Here is a 19,169-nt window from a genome sequence, read left to right as displayed (position 1 = left end):
ATACAGCTGGCAAAGTATTGCACGACTTATCCGGTTCCGTCTGTCGTATAATATCTTGTGTACAGGTTTTTCATCGTAAAACCTCTGGTTTTACGATGAAAACCAGTGTGGGCAGCGTCCCCACACCGCTGCCTTAACCGAGAAGAAGATTCAAGATTCCTCTTCTTGGATTTGATAAGTGGCGTGGTGGACGGCGTTTGAAAAGCGACGAGGTACTTAAGACTGCCGTTGTCAACCGGTTTAATTCCCACGGTGTAGCGTTACGAAAAGTACTTAGACCTGAATGGCGATTATGTGGAAAAGTGAAGTAGGTATGTAGTATACTAAAATTGTAAATAAAAACCTTTTTTCACGAGTTAATTTTTTTAATGATCCTTCCTTTATGAATATGCCTTGTGTGTATATATATATATATATATATATATATATATCTCTTTCTTCGGTCATCTCATAAGGACACCGCAAACAAGACTGTCAAGAAATATCATTGAAAAGCTCTGGTTCCAAAAGCTAGAAGTAGGATGGATCAAAGAAATTAGAGAAGATATGAAAGAATTGGGAATTTCCCTGACCGACCTACAGAATAAAACTGGAAAAATTACAAAGCTAAAAGATAAAAGCATTAGATTTAAACAAAAGACAGACAAACGACAAAATACAACGAAGAGGGTGTTTACGGATGAAGAAAAGAAAGCAAGATCTGAACGGATGAAGAAATACTGGGCAGCTCAAAAGAGTAAAATAACACGCTTTTCTCAGAAAAGATCCAACTAAAATTGACTTAAGTGGTCCCATGTTGGCCGTAAAAGCATAATAATAATATATATATATACACACTTATCTATTATATATATATATATATATATATATATATATATATATATATATATATATATAAAATAGAGATGGGAAATAAATTTTAAGAAAAGATTTTGTAAAAGTAAGCTTAACAAATTTTCATATCTAGAGTTTTCTCTAAATCTAACACCTCCTTTGATAAAGACTAAAATAGGGGGGAAAATTCTCAAAAAACTTTTCTGCCGGTGACTGTAATTTAAAAAAATTTTAGATCTTTTTTAGTAGCTCAAGATATGAAATAACTTTCAAAAACAATTCTCAAATATATTTAAACAGAAATTAGCGGGAGCAAAAAACAGAAAAAAATCAGTTTTGAGGTGGATTGGTTTTTTGAAAATACTTTTCTGGATTATTTGTATATGCATTTTATGTAACAAATTGGCTTTAACAAAGTTTTTTCTAAAATGTTTCTGATGAAAATTGAAATTGATTTTTTAACGATGTCCCGCATCCCTTTAATGATTTTTTGAAAAAACATATAATCTATGGTCTATGTAAAGAAATATTTGAGCCAAATTCGAAAAAATTCAGTTCGGTCAGTCCTGTAATATAATGCCAAAAGCAATGCGACACACATACATATGTTTTTTTGGTCTAGATGAACTGATTGGATCATAAAACAAAAATTAAAAAAAAAAGAAGCAGGTTCCCATTTTCGATGTGACCACTTCTTTCCCCTTTAATATACCTATTTTAGCTATATTTATTTTATCTACATAGTAACAAGAGGCTTACGCAGTTACTGATGAATAATAAATGAATTTTGTTCAGTGTGAAAAATACCATTCGAACCTGGGATCTCCAGATGAAAGAACGAGATGTTACCACTCCACTGTGGAGATCAGTCAAAGTACTATTCATTATGTTAAATATTCTTTGGGAAAGTAAAATTAATAATAAATAACATATATGGAAGTTTCTTTAAATGAAATGATTTTACTCTATACATATTATTTTTTTTATATTGGAAGGACAGGTAGAAGGGAAAAATTGTGTAGGCAGGCCACGTTTGGAGTATGTAAAACAAATTGTTGGGGATGTAGGATGTAGAGGGTATACTGAAATGAAACGACTAGCACTAGATAGGGAATCTTGGAGAGCTGCATTAAACCAGTCAAATGACTGAAGACAAAAAAAAAAAAAAAACATATTATTTAAGCGTAAAACATAATAATATATTATGGAAAAGATGAAAAAGACATTGATGCATCGATTACATAATAACAGTGTCTTGTAACAAATAAAGAAGATTGTAATGTAAGATTTTTACAGATTTTTGTGTTAACCGGTTAGCACCGGTATGGTGGTTAACTCGTTTCAAATTGCTTGTTTAAAAGCTGATTTTCGAACTCAAAAGTTCTGAGGTTAAAATCATTGTAAAACCTAATTGCTTTTTTTAAGGATTTGAATACATTAGATACCGGTGTACTTTGGTGGTTAGAGTTCAATTAATCACATATCTCAGTAATGTGTCGGCCTTTGTCTGTACTAGAATACACCTAATTACGTGTCATACATATCCTCATCTAATTGTGCCGTGGGAGCTTATTGTTCACTAGTTGAACTGATTGCAATGTTCACATTATGAAAATAAATAATCTAATGATTTTCACTCTGATATCGGAATATAATATTCAATGTAATGTAAAATTAGTAGGATATAATTTAAAAAAAAAAAAATAATTAAAAAAAAAAAATAATTAAAAAAATTTAACTTTGTAATCTTGAAACTTACTATTTTTGGTAATGTTGGTTATTAAATATTGTTTTCCTACATTAAATTGCTTTCTTTTTTTTAATCAAGATTTATGATTTTTAGCTTATCTTTTTTTTAATTCAGCTCATGATGGAAATTTTTTTTTTGTTTGTTTACTCATATATTATTTTTTTATTTCTACTACATTTCAAAAATTTAAATGTAGTAAAAAAAAAGTAGATGGACCGCTAAATATAAAAATAGGATGGCGGAGAAAAGACTGGATCTAGCAGTTAATGATGTTAAAGAACAATTTAGATTCGGAGTAACAGTACAAGGTGAAAAGATAAAGACGCTACGATTTGCTGATGATATAGTAATTCTAGCCGAGAATAAAAAGGATTTAGAAGAAACAGTGAACGGCATAGATGAAGTCCTATGCAAGAACTATCGCATTAAAATAAACAAGAACAAAACAAAAGTAATGAAATGTAGTAGAAATAACAAAGATGCACCACTGAATGTGAGGAGAAAAGATTATGGAGGTAGAAGAATTTTGTTATTTGGGAAGTATAATTACTAAAGATGGATGTAGCAGGAGTGATATAAAGTGCCGAATAGCACAAGCAAAACAAGCTTTCAGTCAAAAATATAATTTGCTTACATCAAATATTAATTTAAACATCAGGAAAGCATTTTTGAAAGAATATATTTGGAGCATAGCTTTATATGGAAACGAAACTTGGACGATCAGAGTACCCAAGAAGAAAAGATTAGCTTTTGAAATGCGATGCTATAGTAGAATGTTAAAAATCAGGTGGGTGGATAAAGTGTCACATCAAAAGGCGTTGCGGCATATCGATGAAGAAAGAAGCATTTGGAAAAATATGGTTAAAGTAGAGATAGACTTACAGATTTCATTCTAAGGCATATTGGAATAGTCTCATTGATATTGGAGGGACAGGTAGATTGGAAAAATTGTGCTGGTTGGTAACATTTGGGATATTCAAACAAATTGTTAGGAATGTAGGATGTAGGGGATATACTGAAATGAAACAATTGCTACTAGGTAGGGGATCTTGGAGAGCTGCATTAAACCAGTCAAATGACTGAAGATAAAAAAACACATATTTTAATTAAAAATATAGAATAAAAATTTAAAAAATAATAAAACCTGTTTAAAAAAATGAACTTTAATGTAAAAAAAGTTACTATTCATTTTGTTAAACACTGAAATTTTGAATTTTACACCAATTTATAGGTTGTCGGTACTTGTTTGGTTTTAATATGGCATCATTTAAAAAAAAGTCTAAATTAAAAGAATGAACTGAAATTTTTTTTTATACTAATTTTAAAGTTGATTTTATTATTAAAAAATGAAAGAAAACTTGTTTCATTAATAATTAAACTTTTTGTTTTATGTTTTACCATTGTTACTATATAGGTAGTGAGGAGGGTTAGAATAGATCCATTCTGTGAAGTTAAAAAATAAAGATTCTATTTAATACAAAAAAATAACGAAGAACCTAGATAATTGTATTCAAGAATAAAATTTTGAGAAAAATTTTTCTATGTAGTGCAAGAAAATCCACAGTATGGAAAGAAGAAAAATATTGAAATATATGAAATTCTCAAGGTAACAGTTATGATAGAAAAAATAATAGGAAAAGAATTCGTTAAAACCAGAAGAAAAGCAACTGTTAGGATGACCTGAATTGAAGCAGAGAGAAAGAATTAAGAAGGAATTTCATTTAATGTGAGCCAATGAATACGTAGAGAGCGATAAAGATTTAAATGGTGTTAAAAGGTGAGGCGGCTTTTAATCAACTCTGGTTTAAATGGCCGACTATGTAAGATTCTGTTTACCTTATGGAATCACTTTTATGCAACTTATTCCTTAATATTTGTGTTGTTTGGAGCAGATATCTATGTTTATGGAAGTGTCCACACATTCTTACTTCCTATCCTTTCTTGTGTTTGCACGATAACACAGTCTTGGTGCCGAGATATTTATCGGATAAAAGAAGCTTTAAATGTAAAATAGTTATGTAATAATTAGAACGTAAAAACATTTTGTTGTAATTGTTTTAATTTGAGTCTCATGGCCTCGTAAAAAAAATAATTACCTTATGTTTTAAATATACAATAATTTTGATTTATTTTCGACTAAAAAATTAAAATTCCATAACATAAAAAAAAGCGGGTAATTATTCTTCTATTCACACCTTTTTATATTTCCTTTTCTTCTCGCTCTCCTTCTACTTCCTGTTTCATGTTTGCATAATAATTATCTTACTATACTCTCTTTACTTTCTATGATTTGTTAAATTTAATTCATTTATTTCTACGCTTAAAAAAAATGTTTATCATGAAAAACAATAGTTTGAAAAAACACACATGCACACACTCTTATGTAAAACTTTGCCCCGTATTCTAAAACATGTTTTCTATTTTTAAACTACAATAAATATTGCAAAATATTTTGTTGTTTATACGTATTTATTTCTGTTTTGCTCTTTTTTTAATTTTTTTGAAAATTGAGTTGTATAATTACAATTTTTCAGTATGTACAAATGAATTATTATTTTCTATTAATCAGAATGTTTTTCAAATTATCCTCTTGGTAGGTTAAATATTTCTTTAATGTTTATAATGAAAAAAACTGCTGATAATTTAAAGATTGTATATAATTCCATTTTCACAAAGAAATTTGATTTTATCTTGTAGAAGAAAAAAGTACTACCAGAATAACTGTTAAAATTGCACTAATTTCATTACGCAATCTTACATTACCTTTTATAGTTTAGCTGAACAGACTTCTTTTGCAGCCCCCAAATAAGAAACACAATCTATAGACAAAGCCACAATTACACCACCTTCATCAAATCAGACTTAATGTTTATCGGGCCTACAGGCTTCAGATCCTCAACATGGTCCTACAGTAGCTCTAAAAAGTCTTAATCTAAAAATTATGGCACCAGAAATAGTGAAGAACGGATCAAATGTTAAGGAAAGAGGAAGTTTCTGTAGAAATGTTTTCTCTACTTAACGAAATATGAGATAAACTATCCTTCACACTCATCAGATCTATCCAAGGATTCTTTAGTTTCTTAGGTCTTCAGGTGTGTTACATGGATTGTAAAATTTGATAAAGGAAAAATGGAGAATGGCAATCGATATGAATGGAAAGTAAGAAGAAGTGACTCTTCTTGAGTCGTGAGGTTTTTTCTGAATAGATTCAGCAAGAAATCCACCGTGTTGGTCTAGTGATGAACGCCTCTTCCCAAATCAGCTGATTTGGAAGTCAGGAGTTCCAACGTTCAAGTCCTGGTCAGTTAATTTTATACTGATTTGAATACTAGATCGTGGATACCGGTGTTCTTTGGTGGTCGGGTTTCAATTAACCACACATCTCAGGAATAGTCGAACTGAGACAGTACAAGACTACACTTCATTTACTCTCATACATATCTTCCTCATTCATCCTCTGAATGGTAATTCCCAGAGGCTAAACAGGAATAGAAAGAAGAGATTCAGCAAGAACCTCACTTGGGGATATTTTCATTTGTTTCGCTTACAGTATTTGAATCATTGTAATATGTTTATGTGAAAAGATCCTCCTTTTTTCCTTTAAAAAAAGTAATTCTTACAACCATTACTATTTCTTCGATATTAAATATTTGACATTAATTAGTCACACAATCCTACAATATTATTCAATGCTGTCTCTTGACAGTACACAATTACCCCATCCAAAACCTGTTGGAAAAGAATTTTTCAACCTGAATTTTGTCATTACTACACATTGTTTTGTAATTTTTTATAAGAGCTTAAAATTTGTGGCAATTACATTTCTTTTGTGTCAGAAACCACAGAATCAGCGGGGAAAATAGTTTTTCTTTTAAAAAGTTAACTTCGGATCAGAAATTTCCTCCTTCATGAGTAAGGATTGAAACCATCCCCAGAATTATTTATTGTTAATTTATACAAAATTACTAATAGATTCAGTACCTTCAGTACCTTACTTGGGGATATTTTCATTTGTTTCATTTACAGTATTTGAATGCTACTAGGTATTTTGTGAACAGATACTTTTTTCCTTTAAAAAAAAGTAAATATTACAACCGTTACTATTTCTTTATATTTCACAAAAAAAGAAGAAATTGTTGGTTTTTCAACGAGTTATTGTACTAACTCTACCAATGCATTTTATTATCATAGTTATTTGTGTGATAAATTCAATTTGGTTATTTTGTTTCAGGTACATCCGGTTCAAAGTCTGATAAACAGTTGAGGTTATCCGCATCATCATTATCGTCATCATCATTGACTTCATCGGCAGCTGAAGGAGTCAGTTCGATCAGAGGGACGGCGGCTATGGGCGGTGGAAGCACTTTATCTAATAATAATAATAATAATGCTGGTAGTAATAATGGAGCTGGCGTAGTAAGCAGAAAAAAGGCAACAGATATAGTAAGCGTTAATAGTGTCGGTGCTGCTGCTGGCAGTAATAGCACCAGTGGCGCAGCTGCACGGCAATTGGTACAAACTTTAGTCGATAATGGCATTATTAGTCCTGGAAACAAATCGACCATCAGGGTTGTCGATACACTCAACCTTGGTACTTCCCAGGTAATTTATTTATTGTTTGTTTTTTCTTCAGTTTACTTTAATTTTATTTCGATGTCAAATATAATAATGAATGTGACACGGTTCATAAAAATGAATATTTATTAAAATTTACCATAAATTAATTCTATGTAAATGTTTGGTCTTAGTAAGTTCCTTTATATGCTTTGGGATGGATTTAACAAGTTTTTCTACACTCGGACATTTTTTCATCTTTAAATCAAATCTTGATTAAACTTGCTGTATTTTGTTCTCTTCAAAATTGCTCAAAAATGATTATTTTCACTTGAATCTAGTTACGGAAGATTTTCGGGCCACTCAAGAAATTGAACATCATTCCTTTTTATTCATTCCGTGATTTTTTTCTTCGGCAGGTTGCAAGGTCTTGTTCATAAACTTTCTGCTCTGCTTGGAACAGTCTTTTTTTAAAGTTGGTTCAACCTCATTGTCTAACACTTTTATTTATTTATAAATTTATTATAATATCGAATGGTATTACAAGTATTGCCTGTGTATTGAAAAGCAGCCCCAAATTATTTTCTTTTCATGATGTTTTATGAATTGATTAACTTTTTTTTTTAATTAAATAATTTGACAATTTTCTCATATAGTAAGATTGCTTCCCTAGAACATTAAAATGTGTTTCATCTTCAAAAAACTCTTTTGCTTAATCATCTTCAGTTTAGTTTTCATATTGTTTTTAGCCCAGTTTAGCCTTTTTCTTTATAATTTCTGCCAGTAACTGTTTCTTTGCAGGTGTATTGCTTTGTCCTTCACTAGTCTTCAGAGAACAGTTGAATCATAAATATTTTACTCCAGATCAGGCCAGTTCAATTTTGAAGTGGAAACTAGTGCGCTATGTTTTTCCTAAGACTTTCTTATTAAAATTTAATCATCTATGCCGGTTTCTTCATAATAGTTAATAATTTTATCAGTACCACCTAAACTACTAACATCACATTCCTTGGCAATATATTTTTGCATCATAAGATTGCTTAAGAATTGCTATTTTACTTCTTTTTCAAGGGGTGATATCATTTTGAAAAATAAATGAAAATAACAATATTAGTCACCAAAACTCATCTCAGATCTGTAATTACTGATTAATGCAATTCATCAAAAAACTAATATATCCTCATAACATACAACAAAACACAACACAAAAGAAAATATCAGATGATCAAAAAGGACTAACAATTGAATGGAATTAAATTATTGTAAAAATACGGCTCTCCTTCATATTAATTTTCACTACTGTATTTCTAAAAATTTGAAGGAGTGGTTTCATCTTTAGATATTCTTTGTGAGATTATTCACAATAGTCATTATTATCATTATACTTATCTAAGTATAATGATAATATCTAAGCGTAATTGAATATCTAATCATTAATTTCACTGATCGACTCATAGAAATCAAGTCGACTAGTTTTGATACAAACTGGGTGAACCGTGCTGTATAACAGCTGATATGATAGCTGCATATTGCATTTGGAGAATGGATCATTTAAATCTTCTTAATCATCGGATTATTTTGGTTAGAAATAGCAAACCGAAGTGTTTCATAACTATCCATATACGATAAAATAATCGAAATCTTGATAATTGATTATAGCAAACACATTTCACATGCGCATATCAATGAGAAATCAAAGAATTTAGCCGGGTGAAGTATATACGGTAATGTAAATATATTACAACTTGTATCAATTAACAGGGTATTCAGTTATGTCACGAAACATTATAATTATGATTACAGATTCCCTACCGTTATTTAAAATTTGTCATTATTATTTAGTCTTTAATATTAAGTGATAATCTATTTTGTGCAGATAATTTATTTTTCCTTTAAATTTATTTATCATAAAGTTTTAATAACTATTTTTAATTATATTTTATCATTATGACTTTATCAATCTATGTTTTAGGAAAAAACAAAGAGCTACAAATTATTTTTTAATTTAAATAATATTACAATACCCGAGTTTTCAGAAATCCTCGCTTTTATTGCTTATTGTACATATAAATTAAAATTAATAAGGTGTTTCAGTGTAAGTCAAGTCAGTTATTTATGTACGTTATGTCAGGGGTTTCTATGGAAATGCAGTACGGAAGTGAACGGTATCCTCCTACGTTCTTTGTTGAACCAAATATATATTGTTGCATATCAAATGCCAATTCCACCGAAGGACTGGTGGCATTTAGTCCTACAAGTAATCACTCTGTTCACCACAGGGATCGGCTGCGTACTGAACATCATTATTACTCTTGGAGAAAGTTAACTCTTGACTTTGCGTACTGAACATCATTATTACTCTTGGAGAAAGTTAACTCTTGGACTTTTCCAGTTGCTTTACATATCCATCACAGTTAAAAGGAAAACCGGAATGATAATGTAAATTAATAGATTAACAGTATGTTAATGAAACTGTCTGTTATGGAAACTGTTTTAAAAAATCACACTGCATCATTTAAATATGAGAAAAGTATTTAAAAAAAAAAAAAATTGAAACGTGCTCTTACATGAACATCACTACTAGAAGTCACTTATAACCTGTTTCATTTATTTGTAAGCAGGCATAAAATCTTAATAGGTGATAATATTTGTATATATACATATACATATATATATATATATATTTTTTTTTTTTAATAATCCGCACTGTGTATATATTTTCTACAAGTTATGCGTATTGAAAGAAGTTGACCTCACAATTATTACTGTGAGCTCTAATTATTATTTTATGGAAACTTACAGGATATAAATAAATTCCTTTCTTCCTAAGAAACATAGATAATTAAGTAATTGTTGACGTATTAATCTCGATAAAATAGTTGAACATCAGCTGCGTATACTGATAATTATTAATCATCTCTCAATATGGTTGTAATAAAAATCTAAGTTTAAATTTTCATGTTTATTTTATTTTGTAAATATTTTGTTGATTAAAATTGTTTTTTTTTTGTTCACAGGTCAACCTTATTAGATTAGTACAACCAGATGGAAACGTTATAATACCAGTGCAACAAAGAACTAGTAGATATAATAATAGTAACAATCTATTAAATAACATTAATTTAAATAATAGCAACACGAATAACAACAATAATAATAATACAAACAATAGTAATAATAATAATAGTAATAACAATAATAATAATAACGATAAAAGTAATTCAGTTTCAAGTACAACGATACAACAAAATAGTACAACAAATACATCAACAAATTCAACAACAACATTGTTATTCAGTCAAGAAAATCATCAGCAATTTTTAAATAACAATAACAGTAATAATAATAGTAGTAGTAGGCATAGCAATAATAATTCTAGTAATAATAACAATAATAATAATAATAACAATAATAATAATAGTGCTGTGAGTGATAATACATCTGTTGTGATATTGGCGCCGTCATCTGCATCGACATCAACTTGTACGTCGATATCGACTTCATGTGAATCGATTTCAAAAGATGATATGAGTATTGGTGGTAGTCATCAATTTAATCATCAATTAAATCATCATCATCAGCAACAGGTTTTAATTTCAACGTCATCTTGTTCGTCTTCAACGTCGTCGTTAACGCAAAGTAATAACGGTGAGTTATTTATCGATTATTATTTTTTTCCCTAATATTTACTGATTTTTAGTGTACAATTTGTTTTGAAAAGCTGAAAAATCACAAACTTTATATACCCGTATTTATAGCGGTGCATACAGTTAAGTAACTCAAGTGTTATGTATTCATTCTTATAAAAATATTTAACTGCTTCAGTCGTGTGCAGTTATATGAGGAATATTTCCCACAGTTTTGAAATTAAATTTCTTAATTTACTCACATAAGTTGTGTTGTGAGAACTGGTAACAAGTTATAACAGTTTATTGTTTTGTGCGGTGAAGTTCTACTTTAAAGGTGGACAACTGGCAAACCAAACCGAGTTGGCTCGAACTACTGTCTTTGCTACTTATAGCATTACTACAGGTTACTACACTCATATGTTAGTTACTACACACTTATCTATTGTTTTCAGTTGTAGATTATTCACACGTCAGGAGAGTATAGTTTCATCTTTGTATTATATATATTTTTTTAAATGCCTTGATCAAATAAAGGATCAGTATAGTAGAAGCTCATGTGAATGATAGATCCTTTCAAAAAATGTGTCAAATATTCACAGAAGAATTTTCGTATGTCAGTATCCCAGCAAAGAGTAGCATACACAAATCGGTTATAAAGTGGCATATGATTGGATTCAAATGCAAAACAAAATAGGTGATCATCCGTTAGAACTCCGGAGGTCATAGACGATATTCAAAAGAATTTTTGTCAATCCAAAAAATTTGTGTAATTTATCACAACAAACAGGTGTAAAATGAATTTGAAGCCTTATCTTGTAATATCTATTTAACAACTTAAGAATCAGAGACAAACTGAAAAACATCTTAATTATTCCAATTGACTTTTCAGAAACATTTTCGATGGACGATTAAATCAGATGCAGCATTTCATGTCAGATGAGTCATAGTTTTACTTATCTGGTAATGTTAATTTGCACAACATCAGACATTGGATGACTGAAAATTCCCAACAGATGTTTGATTGTCCACTTCGCCGTGATAAATTTGTAAAATTTACTATGTTATAAAATTTTGATAAAATTCTCAATGATGAGTTTGTCAATGTAGAAGTACACCGCGTAATTTTCAAAGAATTTTAGCTCGATTAAAATAACATTAAAAAGAGAAAGGCTTTTTCCAACAAGATAGAGCAATGTGTCGTACATCAAATGATTCACGTGTTCATGTGTGGTTTTTACAGAAGAATGAACTGTCAGTAGAGGCCGGTGTCCTCTGTGTTTCTCATATTTATCTAGTTGTGAATTTCCTTCTGGTGTATTTGAAGGATAGAGTTTATAAATCTAATGAACTGAAGGTGAACATTAACAAGAATTCTAAGGTCCTTACAAAAATTTTGTGTCAAATAACTCTTTTAAAATGATCACTTAAGTGAAAAATTTATTGCTGGAGAGGCCCTCCCTTCGAAAATCTTTTTATAAAAATATGTTAAATATGTCAAATTTGAACATGTAAATATATTATTTAACGTAATTTACATTTTTATTTCATTCGTAAAATGTTGCATGCCGTTGCGGCATGCACAGTTTAAACACAGTTGCTGTGTTTAGTCCATTGCAGTTTGATTTTAATTTGCTTACTTGGTATTAACCCTAGCTTCAATCAATTTTATAATTAAATTTAAACAATTTGCTAATTTGCATTTTTTAATCAAATTCTTAGATAAGTTGATCGATTAGTGTCATTTACCATCGGTGAAATATCTAAATTTTCTAATTTTGAATGGTAATTCTTCATCTAATATATTCTAAATATTTTATTACACTTTTTTGTTGTTTTTAATATTACCCGCAAATGAATTTTATTAAGTTTTAAATCTCAGTTCCTTGAACGGTCGAATGTTATAATGTAGTAACAAAGCTGTCGCCTGTTGCTTGTCTGATTGAATGGTTTATATTTCAGTTTTATCCTTTCACAAGCCATACACTTATGAATGTCAACATAATGAAGTTTAATTCTATTTCCTGAGGAATTATGTTTAGGATTTTTGCCCACTACTTAGAGAACCTTGAGACACTCTTTAGGTTTTTGTTTGCGGGTAGATTGATTTTTATCATACCTGTCCCTTTTCATTATCCTTGATTAATTTTTTCCTCAATGTTTATATGGGTTATTGCTAGATACCCGCTGAATTTTTGTAATAAGAATGTTGAGACCTGCCTAATTAATGCAATATAATTTTATGTAGAGGATACGGCTACCTATGAGATAATTAAATAAAGCTGTTCCTGAAATTTACGAGTTATGAAATTCAATTGCTCACTTACCCGGAAGGGAGAAATGGATTCCATTATGAGAAATGATTACATGACAGTCCGGTCAGATTAGAAGATCCTTTATTTTAGTCGTACAAGCTTTTCAGTTTAAAAGAGCGATAGAATATCATACTGCTTAATTTGATCTTCAGGAACCGGTTTATTTATGATGATTTTCGTTACCGTCATTCATTCTTAAAATTTAACATTAAGTTTTGGGTGAAGCCTTATATGTCGAGGTTTTCCTAAAATAATGCAAGTTCATCAGGATTTACATCCCAATCCAATATAATAATCACACCCCCCTCAGTGTAATATAAGTATGTATTACACTTGTTGACGAGTGTAATACACATTCGCCGATGTCTTTTGAAATAGCTTTTGCATTCCTGTCAGGAAACTATTCTTGTTGAGGTGTTGGATTTCGTGGGTCGTGGCAGTCAATAACTCTTTGAGACTGTTAAAATGAATTTCTCGGAGAGGTTCTTTCAGCTTTGGAGAGAGATTGAAGTCTGACGGACTCAAATTAGTGCTGTACGGTCGATCGAAAAGTATTTCCCATGCAGAGATGATGAAAATGTCGACAGAACTCTTATTATCGTGCACAATTGACATACCACTGTTGATTTTTATCTGGATGCGGTTTTCAAACTTTCGGTCACAAAATCTTTCAAATGAAGTTTGCGTAGTAAGTAGCAGTCACATTAACACTATTTAGCACTCTGTTCATAGCAATACCTTCTTTATTGTAAGCAAAAGTGATAGTTTCATTTTCTGAAAAGTACGGTAGAAAAGTATGGGTGAAAGAGATATATTTTCCTTTTCTTAAATACTTTGTCAAAGTTTTAAGGAAGGATCTTAGATGTTATGTCATCCATTACAACATAACATCTAAAGTCGTGGAAGATTATGTGATTTTTTAAAAACAATAAAAAAATAAAAATATTTCTACTAATCTTTCCAATGCTTTGTAAGAAAAAGTCTTTGTTCGGTTTTATCATTATAAATATGCATCGTCTATTTATTTTCATTTCATCTTCATAAAATGATTACTTGACTGCAGTTGTAATTATGAACTCTAGAGGCCGTTTTGTCGTGATAAATTGTTCATAAGATGGTTTTAAATCAGAAAAACAGCATTTTTATTATCTTTAATTGTCATTACATCTCCATAAAATTGATCAACTGCCAATCGCATCTATTGTAGATAATACTTAGGAAGTTATTCTAGGTATTGTAAAACCATCTATTTTTACTCTTTTGCATAATTTATTTAATTGTTCTTGATTGGCTATCAGTATTTAATTGATGGAGTACATGTAGGATATATATATATATATATATATAGTTATTAATTTTTTTTGTAAGTTTTCACTTTTCGGGTTATTAAATATTAATTTTGTATTTAATAGTGTTTTGTTATTTGATTATTTATATTGTTTTGTGTTGACCTATTCATGTAACAATCAACAGAGTATAAAGAAGAAAGAGGGAATGAGAACAGAGAGATGGGGTTGAAGTTGTAGATGTTCTAGTTTAGTTGTAGTTATATGACGCCTATGTGAATTTTAACACTTGTTGTTCGCGTGATTTACCAATTTACTACACTTCCCCCTCACAAAATCATCATCATTAAACATCAAAATATGAGGAATCATCTGACAACAAAACATTTTACCATCACATTCTAAATGATAGTAATAATAATAATAATAAGTCATTATAATCATTTTGTTGTTTGTGTCGAGTTAAGTCAGTGTTGTCAGTAAGTTAGCTAAGTTTTAATTTATTTAAGTTTTCGGCTTTGGTTCAGTTATATTCTCTTTTGTCTTTTAAACGCGTTATTAAATACACGGTTGTATTGGTATTTTTGTATAAATACTTTTGTATAAATTTTTTTGTACAATTTAAAATTTTATATTTTTATCATTTCATTGGTCTTCACTTTACGCATATAGATTTGTTTTACTTTTAAAAACATTAATATTCTGCACCTCTATTTAACGTGTACATAAATACATCTCCTAAAATAATTTCCATTATTAATTATGGATTTTGGATAATTTTTATTATTTAATGTATTTATATTTTTAATTTTATAGTTAAATCAAATCTTTTTTTATTTTATAATTTATTATGCATTCTGCGATCAAGGTTTTGCCACGGTTTAGCTTTGATCCAGACAGTCAAATGTCACTTCTGGGGTTCATCTGGTCGATTCAGGGATTAGTACATCTACCTGTTCTGAGGTGATCTAATTACGTACCGATTTAAATATAATATTTATTTGTTTAGTCTATCGATATTTGCAAAGTTCAATTTATTAGGTAGAACCGTTCGATAATATTTTTGCTCGATAAATTAATTTACCGCAGAAGGTTTGAAGCTTGTATGCGGGAATACTGGAATGGAATATTGTAGCGAATGAAAAATGCCATGTTTGATCAGGATTCTAATCTGGGACCTTTAGATGAAAGGTTGAGATGCTGCCGTTCCGCTGCGGAGATCGATGGAGTTACAAATTGTCTCTATAAATCTATAAAAAAATGTTATGGATTATTGAACGTTACTTGGACGTATAACATCCTGTTATAGAATTAACACAGCGTCGATCGGTCTATTGTTCTTACAGTAAATAATTATGAGTTCTGCTTCCGACAAAAAGCAATTCATTCATCTTACCCTGTTTTAGATTTTTTTAAATAAAACCGGGATCTACAGTAGATTTTATTTATGTATAATGATTTATAAAATATTAATACAAAAACTAGTCCAGTGCATAGATAAACACGATTTAAAATTTAAAAAAACGAGTAAAATAGAAAAAAATTAGGTAATTTCAAATATGTACAAAACACTGTAACATTTTGAATCAGTTTTTACAAAATGTTAACAAATTTATTTAATTTCAATACGGGTGTTCTTTGGTGGTTCGGTTTCAGTTAAACCATATGTCTCAGGAGTGGTCAATCTGAATACGTTCCAGACTTCACATTTACCGGTACACATTTACATTTACACTGCCGCTATGTCACTACTGGTAAGCCAGTAATGGTAATCGCATTTGCCTGTACACGCACACCAGACTTGGTGATAGCTGGAAAACTGGTAAAACAGACAAAAAAAAGCTGACAACACAGTCGTAGGACTTCATTGTCTCATGGCTTTTTCTGATGTACGGCTGACATACACAACTTTAATTTAAAATACTCTATATACTTGTAGAGTTGTCGATCGATATTCCATCAGTTGCAGAACTCCAAGCGAAACTGACCATCTCCGGAGTGTAGATTGTTGAACTGGCTGTTTATGATGAGGATAAAATTTGTTTTGTTTTATGTTTCCTCCACCAAATCATCGATTATGAAACTCCTATCCGCTTAGAATGACGTCTTGTACTGACGCCTGTATTGCGATGAACTGCATCGATAGTAATTTCATCAATAATACCGTCATGTTGAACAGAACTTTGGTACGAATCTGTTTCGTACCAAGTTAATCTGTTAATCTGTCTCCCGAAGATTGCAAAAAGTCGCGCTAATTGTTTTGGGATGTGAAATCCTTCTATTCGGAAAACGTATTTCATATTCTATTGCAGCAGCTGTCGCATTACCATTAAACACACCCAAAATGTACGCTATATCATCGTATTCTTCTGTTGTTAATAAGAGCAGTTACCGTTACTTCTAGTGGTACACCGATCACGATCAAACTAAAATTCACAGAAAACCTTTGCTAACGACATCCCGATCCCGTAAGGGAAGACGCTCGCCTAGTGACGTTCCGGTCGCCACCCCTCCGCTCACAGTCCTGTTGGGCTTTAACGGGAGTCTTCTATCGCCCTCTGACTTTTACATCTCATAGTAATAAGTCTGGCCTCGTTGGGATGCCACCGATGTAACTGCCTTGGTAGACGTTTGCGTCAGTGATTTATTAAACTCGGCTTTTGCCTTCTCTGTAGGCCTCGTCCGGACATCTTGAATGTCCTACATCGTATTCCTCTGAGCTAGCTAACTGAACTCGCGGAAGCGCGAACCCCGCGCCAAATTCTACTTATTATGAACCAATTTCATGAGTGTCTCGTATTTTGAGGCGTTAAACACAACATACCACCAAAAGTTTTGATCGTAACAACGAAATTTAGTCCTAGTTTCCGTAGTGAACTCAACTAATTCAAACCCCAGACTTCTTTGCTAACGACAGCACAGTTCACGATACCCGATATAATTAATGTGCTCTACACAAATAAATTAATTAAACACTTACAATATTGAGAATTGTTGATCAGGTGTTGGTTTGCTTGACGTTTCTCCCGCAACCACCCCATTCGGTCGCTCTAAAGCATCAGACCGAATGTCTGTGCCACAAACGGCTACTGAGCCTCGAAACAGTTTAGCGACCGGTGGCCTAATTAGCTCCTAGAGCTTACCTAACAACGTGAGCGGACTAAGCGCGGTGCCATACACCACCAGGTTACGTGTCCCAACCGCTTACTTGTCATATATTTACTAAAATGGGTAGGCGCACCCCGTCAGCTACTAAAAGTATATTTGACATCCATAAATTGAAATTTACTTCGTCTAGACAGCAATTCGCTGCCAAGCCTAGGTCGCTGAATGCCAGCAAGTACCTGTCCACCAATATTAAAGCTCTTGGAGCTTTAATTGGCTGGTGATCGGCCATATATGTCTATGTTAGCTTCCCGCAGCAGTGCGGTAGGAGTCTTTCCCTTAAGTAAACTACCGATATCGGTTGAACAAAGCAACCGCATCAAGGAACTCCCACACGGTCGGACAGTGCGGCTCTCGCCGCATGTTAGTGGCCAATTTTCCCCTTGACCTCTAAGTTCCAGGACGGTCTGGTCACTGGCTCCCCCGCAAGAGCAGGGTAGTCAAACATCAGGTGTTCATTTAACTGGACTTCCCCGCAGAAGCACCACTCATCAGCTGCCAGACGGAACAGAAACATATTTGTTCAAATTAACATGGTTGGTGAGCACCCGTTGCTCTTAAAAAACGAAGTCGAGGTACCCCTCCCCAGATGCCGTATAAACTTGTACAGGGATCTTCCCTTAGTCGTGGTGTGGCATTCCAGCTGCCATGCCTCCATCGCGAGGCTGTGCAGTCTCTTCCGCAGGCGGGAGATGGGCAATTGAACGAAATTTAGATCCGGTGCATTGTGACCGGCCCGAAACCGCATCCCAAATACGTCGGCCTCCCGGCCTCTTTGCAATCTCCATACGGCTGCCTTTTACCACTAAATCGATTGGGAGAGCCTTTCTCAATACAGTGGTTGCCTTGTAGGTTAAAAACACCAGTGCGTACAATTAAGGCTCTGCGGTGGGCACTCCTTAAATTTTTAGTAAGTGTGGTCAGCTATTGTTATTTTATTGTCAGCTATGAAATAATAATTTTTGAAAGTAATTTATTGTATTTCTCGAATTAATAGAAATATTGTTATGTACTCGCGTGTAATTTTTATTCCTTTATTTTTATTTTACATTTTTTCCTCAACCATAAAAACAAGGTTTTTTACCTCAATTTATTGGTTTCTCAAAAGTACTGAATACACGGTTCTGACAATTATTTTATTCGAGTCTTCAAGTCACAAATCATAAGAAATGCTAATTCCGTCCCTTAATTAACGCCCTAAAAATTTTAGTAAGATCTCTTTCATTTCGGAGTATCTCAAACCCGTGCAAAATATTACATAACTCGCAAACCGTGCATTTTATGACGTATATTTATGAGTTTTTTTTTCTACATATTTTCACGAGTAGAATAGGTTATGAAAGTCCCGGGAAAACTTCACGATACACCCTTTATAAATACCATCGCAATCGTTACGTTTAGTTTTATAAATTCCGCAAGAGTGTTTATTTTATTATTTTTATTTTTGTTTATTTAAATATTCTATTAGGCTTGGTACGTTTCTTTAGAAGCTTCACGATCGTCTATCCCAGTGTTTCTATTTCTAAACTCGTACGACGAGTCAATTTATCCGGGCTTTTCTGACTTTATCTACAGCTTCCTCGGAAACGGGAAGTCTGCCGGCACCTTTTTTTGTGCACTACACTTCCTGTATCTTCAA

At 31.8% G+C, this 19,169-nt stretch overlaps 1 protein-coding gene across 1 annotated transcript in view; it reads left to right on the top strand.

The window, feature by feature from the left end:
• The window catches only part of Camta (Calmodulin-binding transcription activator), a 403,237-nt gene that overhangs the window by 50,808 nt on the left and 333,260 nt on the right, over positions 1–19,169 (top strand). The window contains exons 2-3 of the mRNA XM_075381347.1: positions 6,816–7,186; positions 10,156–10,786. Of these exons, the coding sequence (XP_075237462.1) occupies positions 6,816–7,186; positions 10,156–10,786 (1,002 nt within the window). The remainder of the gene's footprint in view (positions 1–6,815; positions 7,187–10,155; positions 10,787–19,169) is intronic.

Source organism: Lycorma delicatula, chromosome 13 (genome assembly GCF_047948215.1).
Source record: "Lycorma delicatula isolate Av1 chromosome 13, ASM4794821v1, whole genome shotgun sequence".
Taxonomy (NCBI): Eukaryota; Metazoa; Arthropoda; class Insecta; order Hemiptera; family Fulgoridae; genus Lycorma; species Lycorma delicatula.
Note: the sequence above shows the minus strand (reverse complement) of the source record. Positions and strands in the feature narration are given on the sequence as shown.